The sequence below is a fragment of the Antennarius striatus genome, chromosome 7 (genome assembly GCF_040054535.1).
Source record: "Antennarius striatus isolate MH-2024 chromosome 7, ASM4005453v1, whole genome shotgun sequence".
In the NCBI taxonomy this organism is placed as follows: Eukaryota; Metazoa; Chordata; class Actinopteri; order Lophiiformes; family Antennariidae; genus Antennarius; species Antennarius striatus.
Window position 1 is genome coordinate 12,131,140 of NC_090782.1, and position 15,504 is coordinate 12,146,643.

General features: G+C 39.5%; 1 protein-coding gene across 3 annotated transcripts in view; it reads right to left on the reverse strand.

The window, feature by feature from the left end:
• lpp (LIM domain containing preferred translocation partner in lipoma) overlaps positions 1-15,504 on the reverse strand; it is a 147,047-nt gene that overhangs the window by 35,743 nt on the left and 95,800 nt on the right. For all 3 annotated transcript variants that reach the window (XM_068318489.1, XM_068318490.1, XM_068318491.1), the window contains one exon: positions 4,796-4,892. In XM_068318489.1, the coding sequence (XP_068174590.1) occupies positions 4,796-4,892 (97 nt within the window). The remainder of the gene's footprint in view (positions 1-4,795; positions 4,893-15,504) is intronic.

Sequence of the window (15,504 nt, forward strand, 5' to 3'; positions counted from 1 at the left end):
AGCTCGCCATTGCTGTTTTAGATTAGAGGATCATCAAAGGCGTTCATGACACCAATAAAACTTCGCTATAGGAAGACAATAATCCAGTCCAGTAGTGCGCTACAGATCGCAACCCCGCTTTGATTAATCTTGTTAATTACTAGCCTTAGGGTTCCAAAACCTCTTCCCGCTGAACTCCGCCAAAGAAAAAGGCTTGCGTACCATTAGATCCTTTGTAATAATGAAAGTCTCATGTCTTGTGACTGATTCTCCCACAGCCCTGGATATACAAACAGGAATATGGGGAACTAAAATCAATTTTAACATTAGTGTGGTGACTCTATGTACATTATTCAGCGGGGGAGGACAGGGGCTCTGTGGATTTGCAAAGCAGCATGTGCCTGTGCTTGAACTCTCTCATAATGAGTCCCTGCAGTCACCTCAGTGGAAGACTCCTGCCCTCATCCTCCATCTTTTTCTCAGTTAATTCAGCTGTCGCCTTGTTTAACCACAAGATGACCCTCCTCCTTCCCTCCCTACCCCCTCCTCTCCAGTAACAGCCAGCTGCTGTCAGCTCAGGACGCACACGCTATCCCTAACTTGTTCTGGCTACCTCAGCTCACATATGACCCATTTCTCCCATGTCCTTATTTTACCAGGCTTCAGCCAGTCAGACTTATAGTTGGCAAATAGTGACAAGTGCATGCATGGTATAGCACTCTGTTGAATTCATGCCAGGTCTACTTCGCATAAACATTTATCCAAAAAATTAGGACAAGGCTTTGAGGGCCATCACTGTGTAGAATGGCTACACTTTGCTTAAGCCAATAGATCTGTTTGACCTATGTCTAATCTGAACCAATTACGGTTTTTACATCAGTGCTCACAAACATGAAGCAGAATATCCCTTAATGCCAGTTAAATACATGTCCTTGCAGCTATAATACACCTACACATGCTATCGTGGTTTGCTGTGTTATTATGTACTGATAAAAAGGACTGCTCACAGCTCGACTGAATGTATTGAGTGGTATCTAATGGGCATAGGAACTAATTCCAGGGCAAAAGGGATTAAACGCTAGAGAAGAGAGAGCAGCACTGGGATGTCGCTTGCTGGCAGCTGAAGGTACAGAGGGCAGAAAAATAGAAATAAAATGAAAAGGCACGGATTCCCGGGTCTTCAGAATCCTCTTTTGCAAAATGGTATTAAAATTTGTATTTTGTTTAATCCTGGCAGTTTTTGAAGACTAAATTAATATCAAATACTTTGAAACAACATTAAAAAAATACCACTGGACAATCAAAGAAGATACAGTTTTACACGAGAGTGTAAAAAATCAGGATGTTTTTCATCTGTTCTAAAGCCCTTATCTGTCATTCTTAATATATCCTGAGTTGTGTGCTGTGCCTTTTAATTTGATCACAGTGATACAGTTTGCAGACTGTATTTCAAGGCCTGATTCACAAACGAGCAGATATGCTGCTTTTGGAAATCAACACAAGAGAAGCACTATTGTCAAGGTTAACACCTGTAATGTACCACAGCTGGCAGACATTTTTGCAACACCTGTGGTACTGTATATCTGTATGGGCGTATCTTGGTGTGTGTGTGTGTGTGTGTGTGTGTGTGTGTGTGTGTGTGTGTGTGTGTGTGTGTGTGTGTGTGTGTGTGTGTGTGTGTGTGTGTGTGTGTGTGTGTGTGTGTGTGTTTGTGCCCTTACTTATATTACCTTAGGCTAACTTCGGCCCGGGATTAGACCAACCACTTGGGGCCCAAAGACATCAAGTACCCCAAAATGGTGGACCCCAGAATGTTTTTCATTGCAGAAGGCTCAGAAGCCATTCCTGATATGCCCCTTGCCTTTTTTTTTTAACTTGTCCACAAGGTAGCAAAAGTTGGGTACGTGTGTGTGTGGTTGTGTGTGTGTGTGTGTGTGTGCGTGCGTGTGTGTGTGTTTTCCTAGTTAAATAAATGTTAATCAAATTTAACTTTGAAGAAAACAGGAAGCAACTCATTCTTCATTTGGCACATCATCTAATTTACCTACTTATGATTTACCAGAAATGCTGTAATGCTAAAAATCTTGTTTAATAATATATATTGTAAGAGCTATTTCATTACTACCCAACTCCCAAAGCTAACACAGACTGTAAATGTTAGATGAACAGTTTATTACTGACAGTGATCATATACTGTAATTGGAAAGCTTTACCATCTTTGAGCCCACCCTGAAGGTGGTCAGAGAAGCAGTCAGGAGAAGAGCAGGCTCCATCCTTGTCTGAAGGGTCTAGACCAGGGGTATTCAATTAAAAGTCACGGAGGTCTGGTTATAAAGTCCAGTTTGTGTCTTATACTGTAGCCGTTCCCTATATACACATTATCATTTATTATCAATTTTCAATGCAGGATATGTTTAACTGAGTGCACAGGTAGCTCTTTTACCTCACCATAAATAAAAGTAGACCCAGGCAAATAAATTTAAAGCCTTTATGTTAGATTGAAGAACACACAAACCTCAGAATTAAAAAATAAAGTGCAAAAAGAGCTGAATAATCCTTTTTCTCGTAAATTAAAGACGTCCCTGCCTAAAGAACTGAAGGCCAAAACTTCAAGTAAAAAGCATTAACATGTTCAGAAAGCATGAATAAAAACTGGCTCTTTCAGGGGGAAAATTCAAACAGAACTTTCTTTATGAGATAAAGGGGCATGTGGCCTGCCAGTAATTTACTTGTACACAAGTTATTAATTAATAAATTAGTGCTACGTTTTTAGACTATATGAGGTAAAATGGTTTGAACTGCCTGACGGAGGAATAAACATAAATTTCTCCGTACACTCACAAGCGGTTTTCCTCATTAACGTACCTTCGTTTGGAGCTATGCTGTCCTCACTGTCTCACTTCCTCTGTGCTCCACTGTAGCAGTAAACTCACAGCGGTAGCGGCAGCAGACTGTCTCACTTCCAGGTGCGCTGACGGCGTAGCGTAAAGAAACGATCTGATTGGCTGAACAGAGTGGCGCTGCTACCGTATTAACTGGAGGAGCAGCTCTCGCTGTCTGTAGCCGCGACCGTCAGTAAAAATGTGCCAAGAAAATCCACTCTCGTGAATTTATCATGGAGTGGTCACTGTTCCGGACAGAACCAACACGCGGTCCGGATCCGGACCGCGGTCCGCCATTTGGTGACCCCTGGTCGAGACAAACTCCAAGGCTCCAAGGAAAGATCTTGGGCCAATGACTAAATGACCAGAACATGCAGACACTTAAAAAAAAAAAACGTCCCAGTAGAACCCAGTCATCTATTGTAAACAAAGTTGGTGACTCAGCTTGTAGCTGGCTTGACCAAAGGCAATGCAACCCATCTCATGGGGCAGGATGAGTTTTAAGGAAGCCAAATCAAAGGTTATGGTCCTAAAGATAAGACGTGTGACAGAGCAGCTCAGTCTGAACTTGGGAGAGATCAATATTCCAATTGAAAACCCAGTCAAAGGTCTGCACAAAAGATTTGACAGCTCCCTGAAGAACTTGGCTGCTCTACAAGCAAACCAAAAATAACTTAACAACATGGCTCATGAGATCCCAAAATCATCCTACCCCAGGAAATTTATAGCCTGGATGTAACAACACTGAAAGTACCAGTGACGACAACAGAGCCACTCTGACCCACTCCCAGTATCCCAGAGGATGGTTGGGGCTCCTGAAGTTACACTTTGCTGCATGGACATTTCACCAAGATGCAAATCCCCATTAGTTGTATATCGAAAAAAGTAGTAAGACATTGGTTCAGGATAAAATATCACCAGATGTTGAGGAAGAACGTAGCAGCAAGGTGACTGGACAGTCCCAAAAAGGCCTTTGGAAAGGGTGGGAATACGTGTTACCTCGCAAACTCAACTGGGTAGAGATCTGGAAAATCAAATATCTGAACATAGTTTCTCATCCGGCAGTCCACAACGTTCTTCCTGAGCTCATCTAACTTGCATAGATATTGCACAGCAAACACTGACACACTATGATCGTAGGTTCATCACTGAAGACGTGTCCATGTTGAACCGCATTGTATTTTAGAACTCGCAAGACATCAACATTTTATCATTATTCCAAAATGTACTTAAGAAATAATAGAATAACAGAAATAACATTACCACAACAGTAAAACTGCTGTAACAAACTGCCATAACACAGAGCTGTTAGCGCCTGGTGTCTACTTAAATCTGTTTAATCCTGTTAAAAACCAGCTAACGCTTACAGGACAGATGTGATAACCTAACTGTATGGACCAGTCACAACTTCTGTATTATAGAATATTCAATATTAAACAAAATTGGTTGCTCACACGCTAAGTTTTAGTTGGATACATGTTGCAGGATTTTAGATAAGTCATAGAGTGAGGAATTAAGACGAGAAACAGTTTGTAATATAATGTGAATAAATAATTTAGTTTTCCTGAAAAAATTCTCATGACAGCTACAACAATTTTCACCTATAGTGTTTCCTAAAAAATGAAGACAACATCCTAATGTGTCCTCACTCACTAGGTGCTATGTCTTGTTTTTATTTTTATTGAGAAAAAATCTATTTGACAGCCTTGTGTCATAATCACAGCAGATGATTTGATTTATTGTAAATAAAGCAGAGCTATTGATCACCATTATCAATAGTTCTGATCGGGATTCGGAAATCCTTAATTTGACCATGTACACCTATATGCATATCAAATTGTCTTCTAAATAAATATATAAATAAATACATAATATATAAATAAATATATACAGCAGCTGTACAACTGTACATAAGATGAACATGAATCTTTTACCAAAATATTCCTCAGATGGTGGGTTGTCCATGTCAAACAGCATCTTCTTGGTCAGGCGCTCCAGCTCATCTTCGGGGTGGGCCATGGGAGTATTACCCTGAGAAAAAGAAGGGGGGATAAAAGACTCAAAATCAAGTGAAGATTTTCCATTCATCTTCATGTACTGATAAATAACACCTGAAGTCTAGGCGTTATAAATGCTGCTTAAAACTAAAATTAAAGTTCAAGAATATATCGATTAACAACACTAGGATGAAGCTTGCAAGGTCAAACAAAACACATTGACTCTAATCAACATGCAGTGGATGGTCTTGAGTCTGCCTTCCCCCTCTGAGATATGTGACCCTGGCTCAGGCCCCAGTGCTGCTGCTGCCTCAAGGGTTGTGCATATCCTTTTGTGCAATACAATCATGTTTGAAAAAACAAAACAAAAAACTATGACCCTGACTAATCCTTGTATTTTGGAAAATGATAACAGAATGAAAAAGGCAAGACATGAAAAGAAAGCTACTTTTTAAGTCTTGTACATTTGTAGATGGGTCAGGAGATGGTTATTTAGCCATACTCTGAACACTAAAGGCTTAAAGTGTGAGCTGGGTTGAGGCCAAATCTGCGAGAGATTTTAGAAGGATGATATAACTCTCTGAAGATGTCACTACCTTTTCCTTGTGAGCCTGCCCTCCTTCTTATCACACTGCCTCTGACATCTGCCTGCTGTGTGACTGTATGTGGCTGATGTTTTCTGCCTGACATTTTCTGCCAATCATCCGCAACCTTGCCTGTTCCCAAAGCCTCAACTCATGGTAGAATCCCATCATAGGTATGTGCATGTGCGTGTGCATGTGTGTGTCCTTTGCATGCACCCTGGAGACCTGAACTTAACTCTTTTCTTTCTGAATGGATGAGTTTTTTCCTAAATCACTGACACTGGCACATGACCCCCCCTACATCTGGGGCTGGGTGAATCTTTACAGTCGATTTGATTTTCAATATCGTAATGGGGGCTGAAATGTAAGCTGACCTTTGAGGTGTTCCTAATTGTGGCATCTGGGAGTAGGGCGAATGTTAGTGACCAGTCTGGGTTTGTACTAATTTATCCATGGTTTACTGTGTCACACAAAGGACTCAGATTTGTCAATAGTTGATTGAGTGAAGAATGTTTTTGTATTCAGAATGAAAGAGTAATAACAAACAAGTCTGGTGTTATTGATGACTAAATATGTTTCTAAAGTAATTTTGAATACTTTGACTCATTGTTTGTGTTAGCTAACAGGGGTTTACATTTATGGGTGGAATCTTAACGTTAAAGGTAGTAATCAAACGACGTCTAGAATTTTATGAAGTGTAGCATCGGCTCAGCTTCTCGGAGAATGCTGCAGTCTGATATTGGGAGTCCAAGCAGTAGCCTCATTAACTAAGAGGGACTTACACGTTCAATGTGCAAATCTGTCTGCCACACTAGAGCTCTCTAGAAAACAGCTGGGCCAGAGTGTGTGGAATTCCTGGCACTTTGCACCTTGTTGACCATTCAACCAGAACTGGCAGAGAACACATCAAGGATGATAAGGAAAACGTCAAAGAAATGTATCTTAATGGTGGAATCTTATCTCTGTTGTTGCTTCAAGTATACAGATCTTTATTCTTGAATGTACAGTGCTTAAACCAAGTATAAATGGAATGGGTTGAATTCTAATTAAATTACCAACATTAAAGAATTGAAATTAACACTATAGAATTTTCCCACGTTTTGAAGAAGTGCTCTTGTTGTCAACAGCCAGATCATTATTCTTGTGTTGTTAGTTTGAGAAAAAGAAGGGGATGATTTAATCTGAGATCCACATCAACAGCACATTGGTGAGGGAATGAAATACTGCTATTACTATAACCAGACTTTTGAGATTAAGCTTCATTTACACCTTATCCACTCTTTTGACACCCTGCAGCATGGCACTGCCAGAGAGTTTAAAGCACCTTGTTAGAAAGTCTTTTGTGACAGCATGGAATAATTTTTCACTTGAATAAGAGAAAGAAATTGCTTCTCTGCATGCTTTATGATTGCTTCGCAGTTCCTTTTCAGCTTTTAAAAGGCAACAATAGAAACTGTACAGCAGCTATACGTGCTGGAGACATGCTTTTTTAGTTATGTCTGGCTCAATTCAGTAAATTGTTTGCCAGCGCCCTCAGGACACTCATACACAGTTTCATTGAAGTTATTGCTTAAATTCAGTGGTGACTAGGTCAAAAACTGCACCTATTTCCCATTTTTACTACTATATAAATGTTTATACATTTAGATCATCTGCCATTTGCTCTTCATTGGTAGAAATCCTATCTGTGTTAGTACCTCTGAAAAACACCCTGACAGGCCAACAAAAGCCATCCTCTTGGGAAATGATTATCAGAAAGTTGTTTAATGCCAGAGCACTTCAAATCAAAAGCAACAAAACATCTGTAAATGACCACTGCTGTGCACTGCCTGATACAGCCCAACAGTGGAAGGTTAGCAGACTGGGAGCTAATCACTGCTCAACTGCCACATCTATGAATAAAGCTGTGCGCACCACCCACTGTGGAATTGGCATTGTGTCAGAACTGATTAAGTGAAGAGAGGAGTGGGGTGCGTTTGACGGTCGGTACAAACTCTCACCTGATGTCCTGACAGCATTGTGTCCCGCTAAGAACCAAACCCGAGGCTCTGTGTTGTTTCCACTATGCTGACAGAGAGTGAACAGGAGAGACAATTGCTGTCAGCCCATCAGATCTAAACCGTTAGTTGATCAGGGAGGTGGAACCAAGTCCAAGTAGAAGGATGCTTGAACTATTCCCACATCAACATCACCTACGATGGTACTGAACAAGGAGAGGACTTGAATCTCACTAAAGATACAAAGACAGACACAAAGAATCCTATTTAAGTCAAACTAAAATGCAAAAACATCGCAAGATATAATCTGAATTGTATTTATGTTCTCCCCACGAGAATTTCTGGGATAAGATTGGTGTAATGAGACTGTGGGTAGGGACTGAAAATTGTTGTGAACTTTTTTTAGCTCAAGCAGCCAAAGAGGGAGTTAACTTGCCTCAGTCTGAACTTTTTACCTTAGTCTCATCTCTGATGTTATCACTCTGCGTATTGCTCAGTGTCATGACAGGAGAGTCACAAGAACATATACAGACATTAGAGATTTGCACAGTTATAGATTTTTTAGGAGTCTCATCGTTTACTATCAAAACATGTATACTTAGACAAAAAACACAGCAAACAAAAGAAGAAGTGCCTCACTGGAATTATGCTGTACGTGAGTTCCCAAAGTAACTAAACTAATGATTAAAGTGTTGAAGGCCAAGATAAAGACAAATCCAAGCCACAGAATGAGACCAAGTTCACTTATAGTCATAGAGAAAGCAAGAACATTTCCTCCATAGCAAAAGGCACCGCTTCAGAACTTGATTGTTTTGTGAAGTCCTCTTAATGTTCAATTAGAAAAGAAGGATTTGGGAAACACATTTATCATTACACTTTATATTCTTGGATAAAAACTGACAATACTTTCAGTTTTCAGTTCAACTTTTGAGGAACGATGAGCTGTATCCTCATATTTAGGCCAGAACTTTTGTTGCGCAGTTGAAAAGCAATGTTCAAATACAACGAGCCCCTGCGTAAATGGAACAAACCACTGAGCTGAAAGTGATACCCAGAAGGGAAAAAGTATAAATGCTGCAGAGACAGCCCAATGAAAGACAACTGCTAAACAACACTAATCTGAATATAAACCTGCAGTCTTTTATTGGCTGCATATGAGTCCTGCTTTACTTGTTGTTTTACTTCAACCCAAACAATTGTCTTACCTTTGGCAAAAGCGTAATATTTCTTGCATGATCAGCACATACTAAAGAAAGACATAATCACTCGAGGACACTTATCCACAGATTAAATGATGATGGACACTTCACAACATAAAATTCTCTTTAGTATCAATGGAGCTGCAGCTTTAACTCAGGCTTTTAAAGAAGAGCTTCAGTCAGCTTTCAATCAGGCAACATGGCTTATGTCTCCCTAAATCACAGTGGTATTATTATTATTGTTACTATTCAAAATGAACACAGAGCTTTTGAAAGAAATATAGCTTATTAAAATAATTGTAATATTCACAACAGCAAATGCAGTGTTGCATTAAGGAGGTTCATGACGGATTGTATCTTTATTATTGGATTGGTAAATCTAAAAAAAGCATTTGTTGCCGCAACACTAAACGGGTGATTATAGAAGCTTAGGCGAGTCTGTTTTACCAGAACAATGAAAGGATGGCTGGATCAGTCACAATCCACTCAGAGTTGTGTGTTGGTGTGTGTGTTTTGAGGAGAGGAGGGGCCACAATATATCTTTCATCTAGAATAAGAACGTACGGGTTTAACACAAAGACTTTTAAAAAAAACTTTACTATGGCTGGCTTTTTTTTTGTTTCCATATTATAGTGACCTGTTTTCTCAACTTGCTTGAAAGCTAAAGACCGTATGCGTCACTGTGACACTCTTCAATAAAGGCTCTGGAAAGCACCTCATTACTGTGATTCAGTCATATCACAGAACACACAGATTTATGCTGATGATAATACAAAGGATTCATTTTTCAATTACACAGGTGATGTTAAGATGCAACTCTCAGAAGCACCAGGACACAGCAGGAGTCCCACTTCAATAAAAGTGGTTGGTCTGGATCGCAGACAGTTGTGGAACAGTTGTTTTGCCATTTTTGTGGTGGATGCGTGTTTAATTGAAGAATATGTTAAGTTTATGATGGGAATCATGTTGATCCATCCAGTTGATGAGTGTTCTCTTTGCGGTGTAACTAGTAATCTGTATTTGCATTAGGATTTGAGAGGTGCCGTCACCGCACAGCATATTAAGCTCAAGGCCACCTTCTGAGGAGGCACAGATAAAGTATATATTTTCTACAAACAAAATAGGTCACGCTGTTTCAGCTCCAATTAAATGCGAAGAAAAAATAATACTGAAATGTAAAGCAGCAGTATACAGAGCAGTTTATAATTAAAAATTAACCAATTCCATAAATGACATTTTCCACTCTTACTACTGCATAGCCACGTAACTCTTTGCTGTAAACTGAATTCATATACAAGGATATAATTCAGAGTGCTCAAAACATTTAATGTATGTCGAGAGGCCTTTCAATGTTTGTAAGACTGCGTGTGTAAAAACTAGGTCATCTGTTCGGAACTGACACAACCCCCTACAAACAGATATTTGAAAATCTGAGAGTGTAGAGAGGGAGCCACAAGCAATCTAAAAAAAAAAAAAATCAAGAACAAATAACTGCACAAATTTTTGTGATGGAGATGAACTTATTTGGGTCTTTGGAATCAACCCTGTGAAACTCCATATTATACAGGATGCAGGTTTCCCTGGTTTGGGTGAGAGCTCAAAGGGTTCCCCAGCTGTTTCCTCATGTGGTAGCACAGATCTATATTAAAACACATGCGGTGGACATAATGAAGATTCACACAGGTTACATCTTTGAGTCAATGTTTTGGCAACCTGCACTTCACGCAGTGTTGTCCATCTCCTGTGTAATTTTGCCTCTGAAGAAAACCATGCTGTATCCCTCTCCTTTTCATTTAGATAACTACATGGTTTAACTGGATGACATCCTGAAGGACATCTGTTGAACAAACACAACCACTGAAAAGCTGAAGCCAAAGATATGTAAAGCCTGAACTACTTACGGATGATTCCTTGATTGAGAAAATGTTTGGAGCATGCACACGTTTCATGGATTCTGTTCTAAGGCAGGATAGGAGTGCTTTTTTCAGATGGAAAACCTTCTGAGGATAGAAAGAAGTCTAGTTTCAACAACAGTCAGTTGAGTGTGTGGAACTAAGAGAGGACCATGTCCACAAAAACCCAGCAGGGGCCACTGTTTGTGCAGTGCCTGGTCTCTTCATGTAGACGAACATGAGGGATTAAAGCACAAATACAGTAAAACAGTGTGACTCTGTCAACTGGTGACTTTTCATTAGTAAGTAATTTAATTACTGGCATAATTGATTCCAAAACCATATTGATAAAATTAAAAAAAAATCTAAATGTGGCCATATTGTAGAATTCCTGCTACATAAATGTGGTTGATATCATGTGATTGACAGCGCCACACGTGTCACACACCTTAAAGATGCAGAAAAATTTCTATGCTGCAGGATACCGCTACCGCCCAGGAAGGAGGGTTTGAAAACAAGAAAAAATAAACTAACTGCTCAGACAGATTGCCGGCGCTCACTGAACTGTAATGACAGATATTGATCCGGCCAGTTATTTACCAGTCCCGCTGTTTGACTCCAAGGGGGTCAGAGAGGAGGAGGTTGGCAGGGCCTATTATTTATGAACAACTATGTGACAAAGACTTCTCCTCCACCAGGGGTTACCCCTGATAAATGAACCAGCAAATCAACAACCTCACAGAACCTGAGAGGCATGAAAGGTAAAGCAGACTTAAATAAGGACTTAACTGACGTCCTTCCTTATTAAAGTACGAAGTAAGTGTCCAGTCCATTTCCAAACAAGACACTATGTAAATTCTTGGAGATAATTCAAGCTCTATACATTTAAGCCCTTTAACATCATCATGTTTGCAGCCAAAGATATGTAAAGCTTGAACTACTTAAAGATGATTCCTTGATTGAGGAAATGTTTGGAGCGTGCACACGTTTCATGGATTCCGATCTAAGGCAGGATAGGAGTGCTTTTTTCAGAAAGTATGTTAGTTATTATACTAACATCTAGCATGTTGCATCTAGTGAGTGCTCAGTTTCAAAATTGAAAAAGACGGAAAATGGGCAAGTGATATCTGTGCATGTAAGATTTTTTATTGTAATAATACACTAAAGTAGAATGTGTCAGAATAAATACCTCTAACAAGCTGGATCTTTTTGGTCCATTTGTCAAACACTCCCCAGTAACTACGTGGCCATGGTAACTTTAAGAGAACAAATGTGTTTTTCCTTCTCAATTTTAGCTTTTAAAGATATAATAAGCAGCATTTGTGCAAACCATTCGTGTATATTTGTATTGTTTTTCTTATGTGCTTCGTAATCACAATGAGGGAAGAAGTCAATGCCCACGAATAACAGTAGTTTGGAATAAACCTTAAATATTCTCTCCTGTGAGCATTTCTGATGAGCCAGATTACATATTGTTTTATCAGCAAAAGTGACTGTTTTAGAATGAAGACAACAGTTTCCATGACCCCATGCTGCATTTGTCTGTGCTTTATTTAGTTTTTTTGTTTTAAGAGGGATTATTGTTTGTCACAACATGTAATTAATATTCAAAAGATAGTGTTCATAATTGAAGGAATAATATGTTTATGTTTAAAGTAATATTAAATTTATGGAGTGAAATCTCAAGAATCCTATGTTAAGACTTTATAATTAACACTACTAAATATCAACTATGTAAGAAAATATGAAGCATTTCAATGAAGCAGTTTATGAGTTATTTCATCATAACCATGGCCTTTAATGAATACTCTTAAAAGCCTTTAATTGTTACAGTATTACATATCAATTTGTTGTGATGCATATAGGCAAAATGACCAATAGTAATTTAGCACATTTATGAACAGCAATATGTAACAATTTTAAGAGTGTGCAGCCTCTCTGTGATGCTAGATGAGACCTAAAAAGTTCACTAATCAATTTCCTATTGTCTTGCCAAAATTCATGATTACATTATTTTTAGCCAGACAGCTCCACCGACTAACTGTGGGATAGTGAAACAATCAGAAGGAACATGAGTCCAACAAAACTAACAATGGAGGAATTCCCTCATCTGAACACTTCCCCATAGCAAATGTTTAACGGTTTAATTTTCCAGCTGTTGACTTTAAAAATTTAACACTAAATGTGGTAATTTCTGTAATCCACCCTATGAGTTTGTTATGGATGCTGCTGAATAATTAAAGAACGACATTAATTTATAATCTTTTATAAATGGAGCAGTCCACTAATGGCTAAACAGTAAAAAGTTTTCCATTAATTTCCTTCAAATACAACCATAGGTCCAATGAATTTGGAGCAACTTTGTATTTCCTTTTGTTTTCTCCTGACAATGCATGTTGTACCAAATATGCAGGTGTTCAAAAACAATGAAAATAAATTACTCACAAAGTGACCACTATAATATTTAATAAGATGTCAGATTCACAACAGCCTATCACAAATGCTTGATGCTTTGGTTATTAATTACTTTTACACAATAGTCCCTCATAGTTTTCAACACTGACTTCCCTCTTACTCCTAATGGGCCTCATCAGTCTCTGCTCTTGCCTGAAGCTCTATTTACTTTTAACTTTTGTTACCAGTTTGTTTAAAGACTGAGGGCAGCTACTGAGGAAACTCTTCTGATGTGTTGGCATAAGAACATGGAACATGAGGCTCACTTTCCAACACTGACCTCAAGGATTAGGTCAAGTGGTTCGACCTTTGGTCTATGAAGCATTTAGTAAACAGATCCTGTGAGGACCAACACCAAACCCCATGTAATCCAGCAACATGCTCGTAGAAACAGCACTAATTATATACAGGGGCTTCTACACAGGCAGCACAAGACGGAGCCCTTGGATCCGTGTGTCCCACTCGATTTGTGATGATTACTGGGAGGATGAGTGAACAAAGGTTACAAGGTGTAAGTCTGTCAATTGCTAAGTGAAAAAACATTTTATATTCGACAATGACATGAAGAGGTGAGGAAATTAAAGGTTCCATATTATGTTTGTTTTTTTCAATTCATGTCATTCAGCTGCCAGATGTCCAACTACACTGTTTTGAAATGTCTTGCCCCAAAGTGATCCGAGGTCCTCAACATCTTTGATTGAATATGGTTAAAATCACTTTGTTCTGAAATGCACTGTGTTAATGGGGCGTGCCTGCGAGCTCTCTGTCAACCCCCCCCCCCCCCCCTTCTGAGCTGCCTCTGTCAACACCTCCCTCCCCCTTGCATTCACATGTGTTTTGTTTACGTGCGCCCACATTACAGATCGATAGATCACCAGAGTCTGAAACTTTTTAACTTTCAGTAACTTTGCTTCTACGTATTTCGCTGTAATTCTTCTTGTGTTTTGCACTCTTGTTTTTCATGATATAACGGTTGATTTTTGGCACTAAGCGTGGAGCTGCTTACTCAGTCTGCTGAACAAAGACTCGTCGCTCGTGTAAACCCAATGAGATCGGCCGGTGAGGTAATTAAAGTTGTGTTTTCCAACAGAGCTCGTGGATAACACGGGAGCTAACGCAAAGTAATGAAACATGTGATCTTACCGGTAAGACCGAGTTTTTCTCTTGTATTCTCGTGTGTGTGTATGTGTGTGTGTGTGTGTGTGTGTGTGTGTGTGTGTGTGTGTGTGTGTGTGTATATAAACACAGCTCTCTGATCACTTAGAACCGCTAACACTGCTTTCATTCACCAAAAACCAGTGTAACTGGTTATGTGTTCGCTCTGATCCTGGAGATAACCTCGGAAGGACACAAATACATCTGACTGAAGCAGCGCTAATTAGTCAAATGCTAGCTGACTTCAACAGCTTGTGGCTTTCAGTGTGTAGCTCTGATCCACGTCGTTATCACACACTGGTACCGTAGCCTGATCACGAGCCACACAGACGCACACGTGCGCGCACACACACGCACACACGCACACACGCACACACACACACGCGCGCGCACACACACACACACACACACACACGACTGGAGCGGGGCTAACTGGTTAGCCAAATGCTAGGTGATTTCAACAGTTTGTGAGGAACTTGTGTAGCTCTTAGCCATGCCATTATCACACACTGCTACTGTAGCCTGAACAAACTCCCCCACGGGGATGACCACAACCATGTCCGAGTGGGCCAATTTACTCTATCAATCACCCCGGAGATGACGTAATGTTCGGCGCTTTATTAATCCGATCGTTTTTTATTCCAACCAGTCATGATTCCAAAGGATTCCAAATATCTATTGATGCAGGAAACTTTTGTTTTCCAGATTCTAGGATTTGGTCAGGTTAGGGAGGACCACTATGTATATGTAGAGACCTGAAAAATGTGTTTTTCATATAAGGACCCCTTTAAATTACCTCAAGTAGCACTTTCTCTACAATGTGAATGCACTGACTACACTACACTATGAGGATACAAATGATGTCATTATTTAAACGTCAGACATCATGTTCGCTATTCCTTGTATTTTTTTAGTCCTCTAATAGAGAGTTGATTTATGAATGGGTAACAACAGAGTTTATCAACTTTTTCAGACTTCTCGATTTGAAAGCCTGGCTCCCTACCAATTTGACCTGAAATCCCCCAAACTAATATTTTATCATACTGTATGACACCTCAATGCCTGGTTTAAAAATATGAAGACTGTATTGACATTCACATGCCCACTTAATGCATGATGATGATTTGAGGATTGTTGCTATCCTGGCACTGAATAGCAGAAGTCACAGAATCATTGCTGAAATGTTGTTGGCCACCCGGCAACTCTGTAACTTGCTGAGTTTCATATCACTTGTACATGGATATGTCGCTGTTTGGTTTTCTTTCATCCAGATCAGGAAATGTACAGAAGCACACAATTGCTAACAAAAAAAAGGCTATGGTAATGAACCTAGAAAAAACTTTTAATATGTTATAAAGGAGAGGA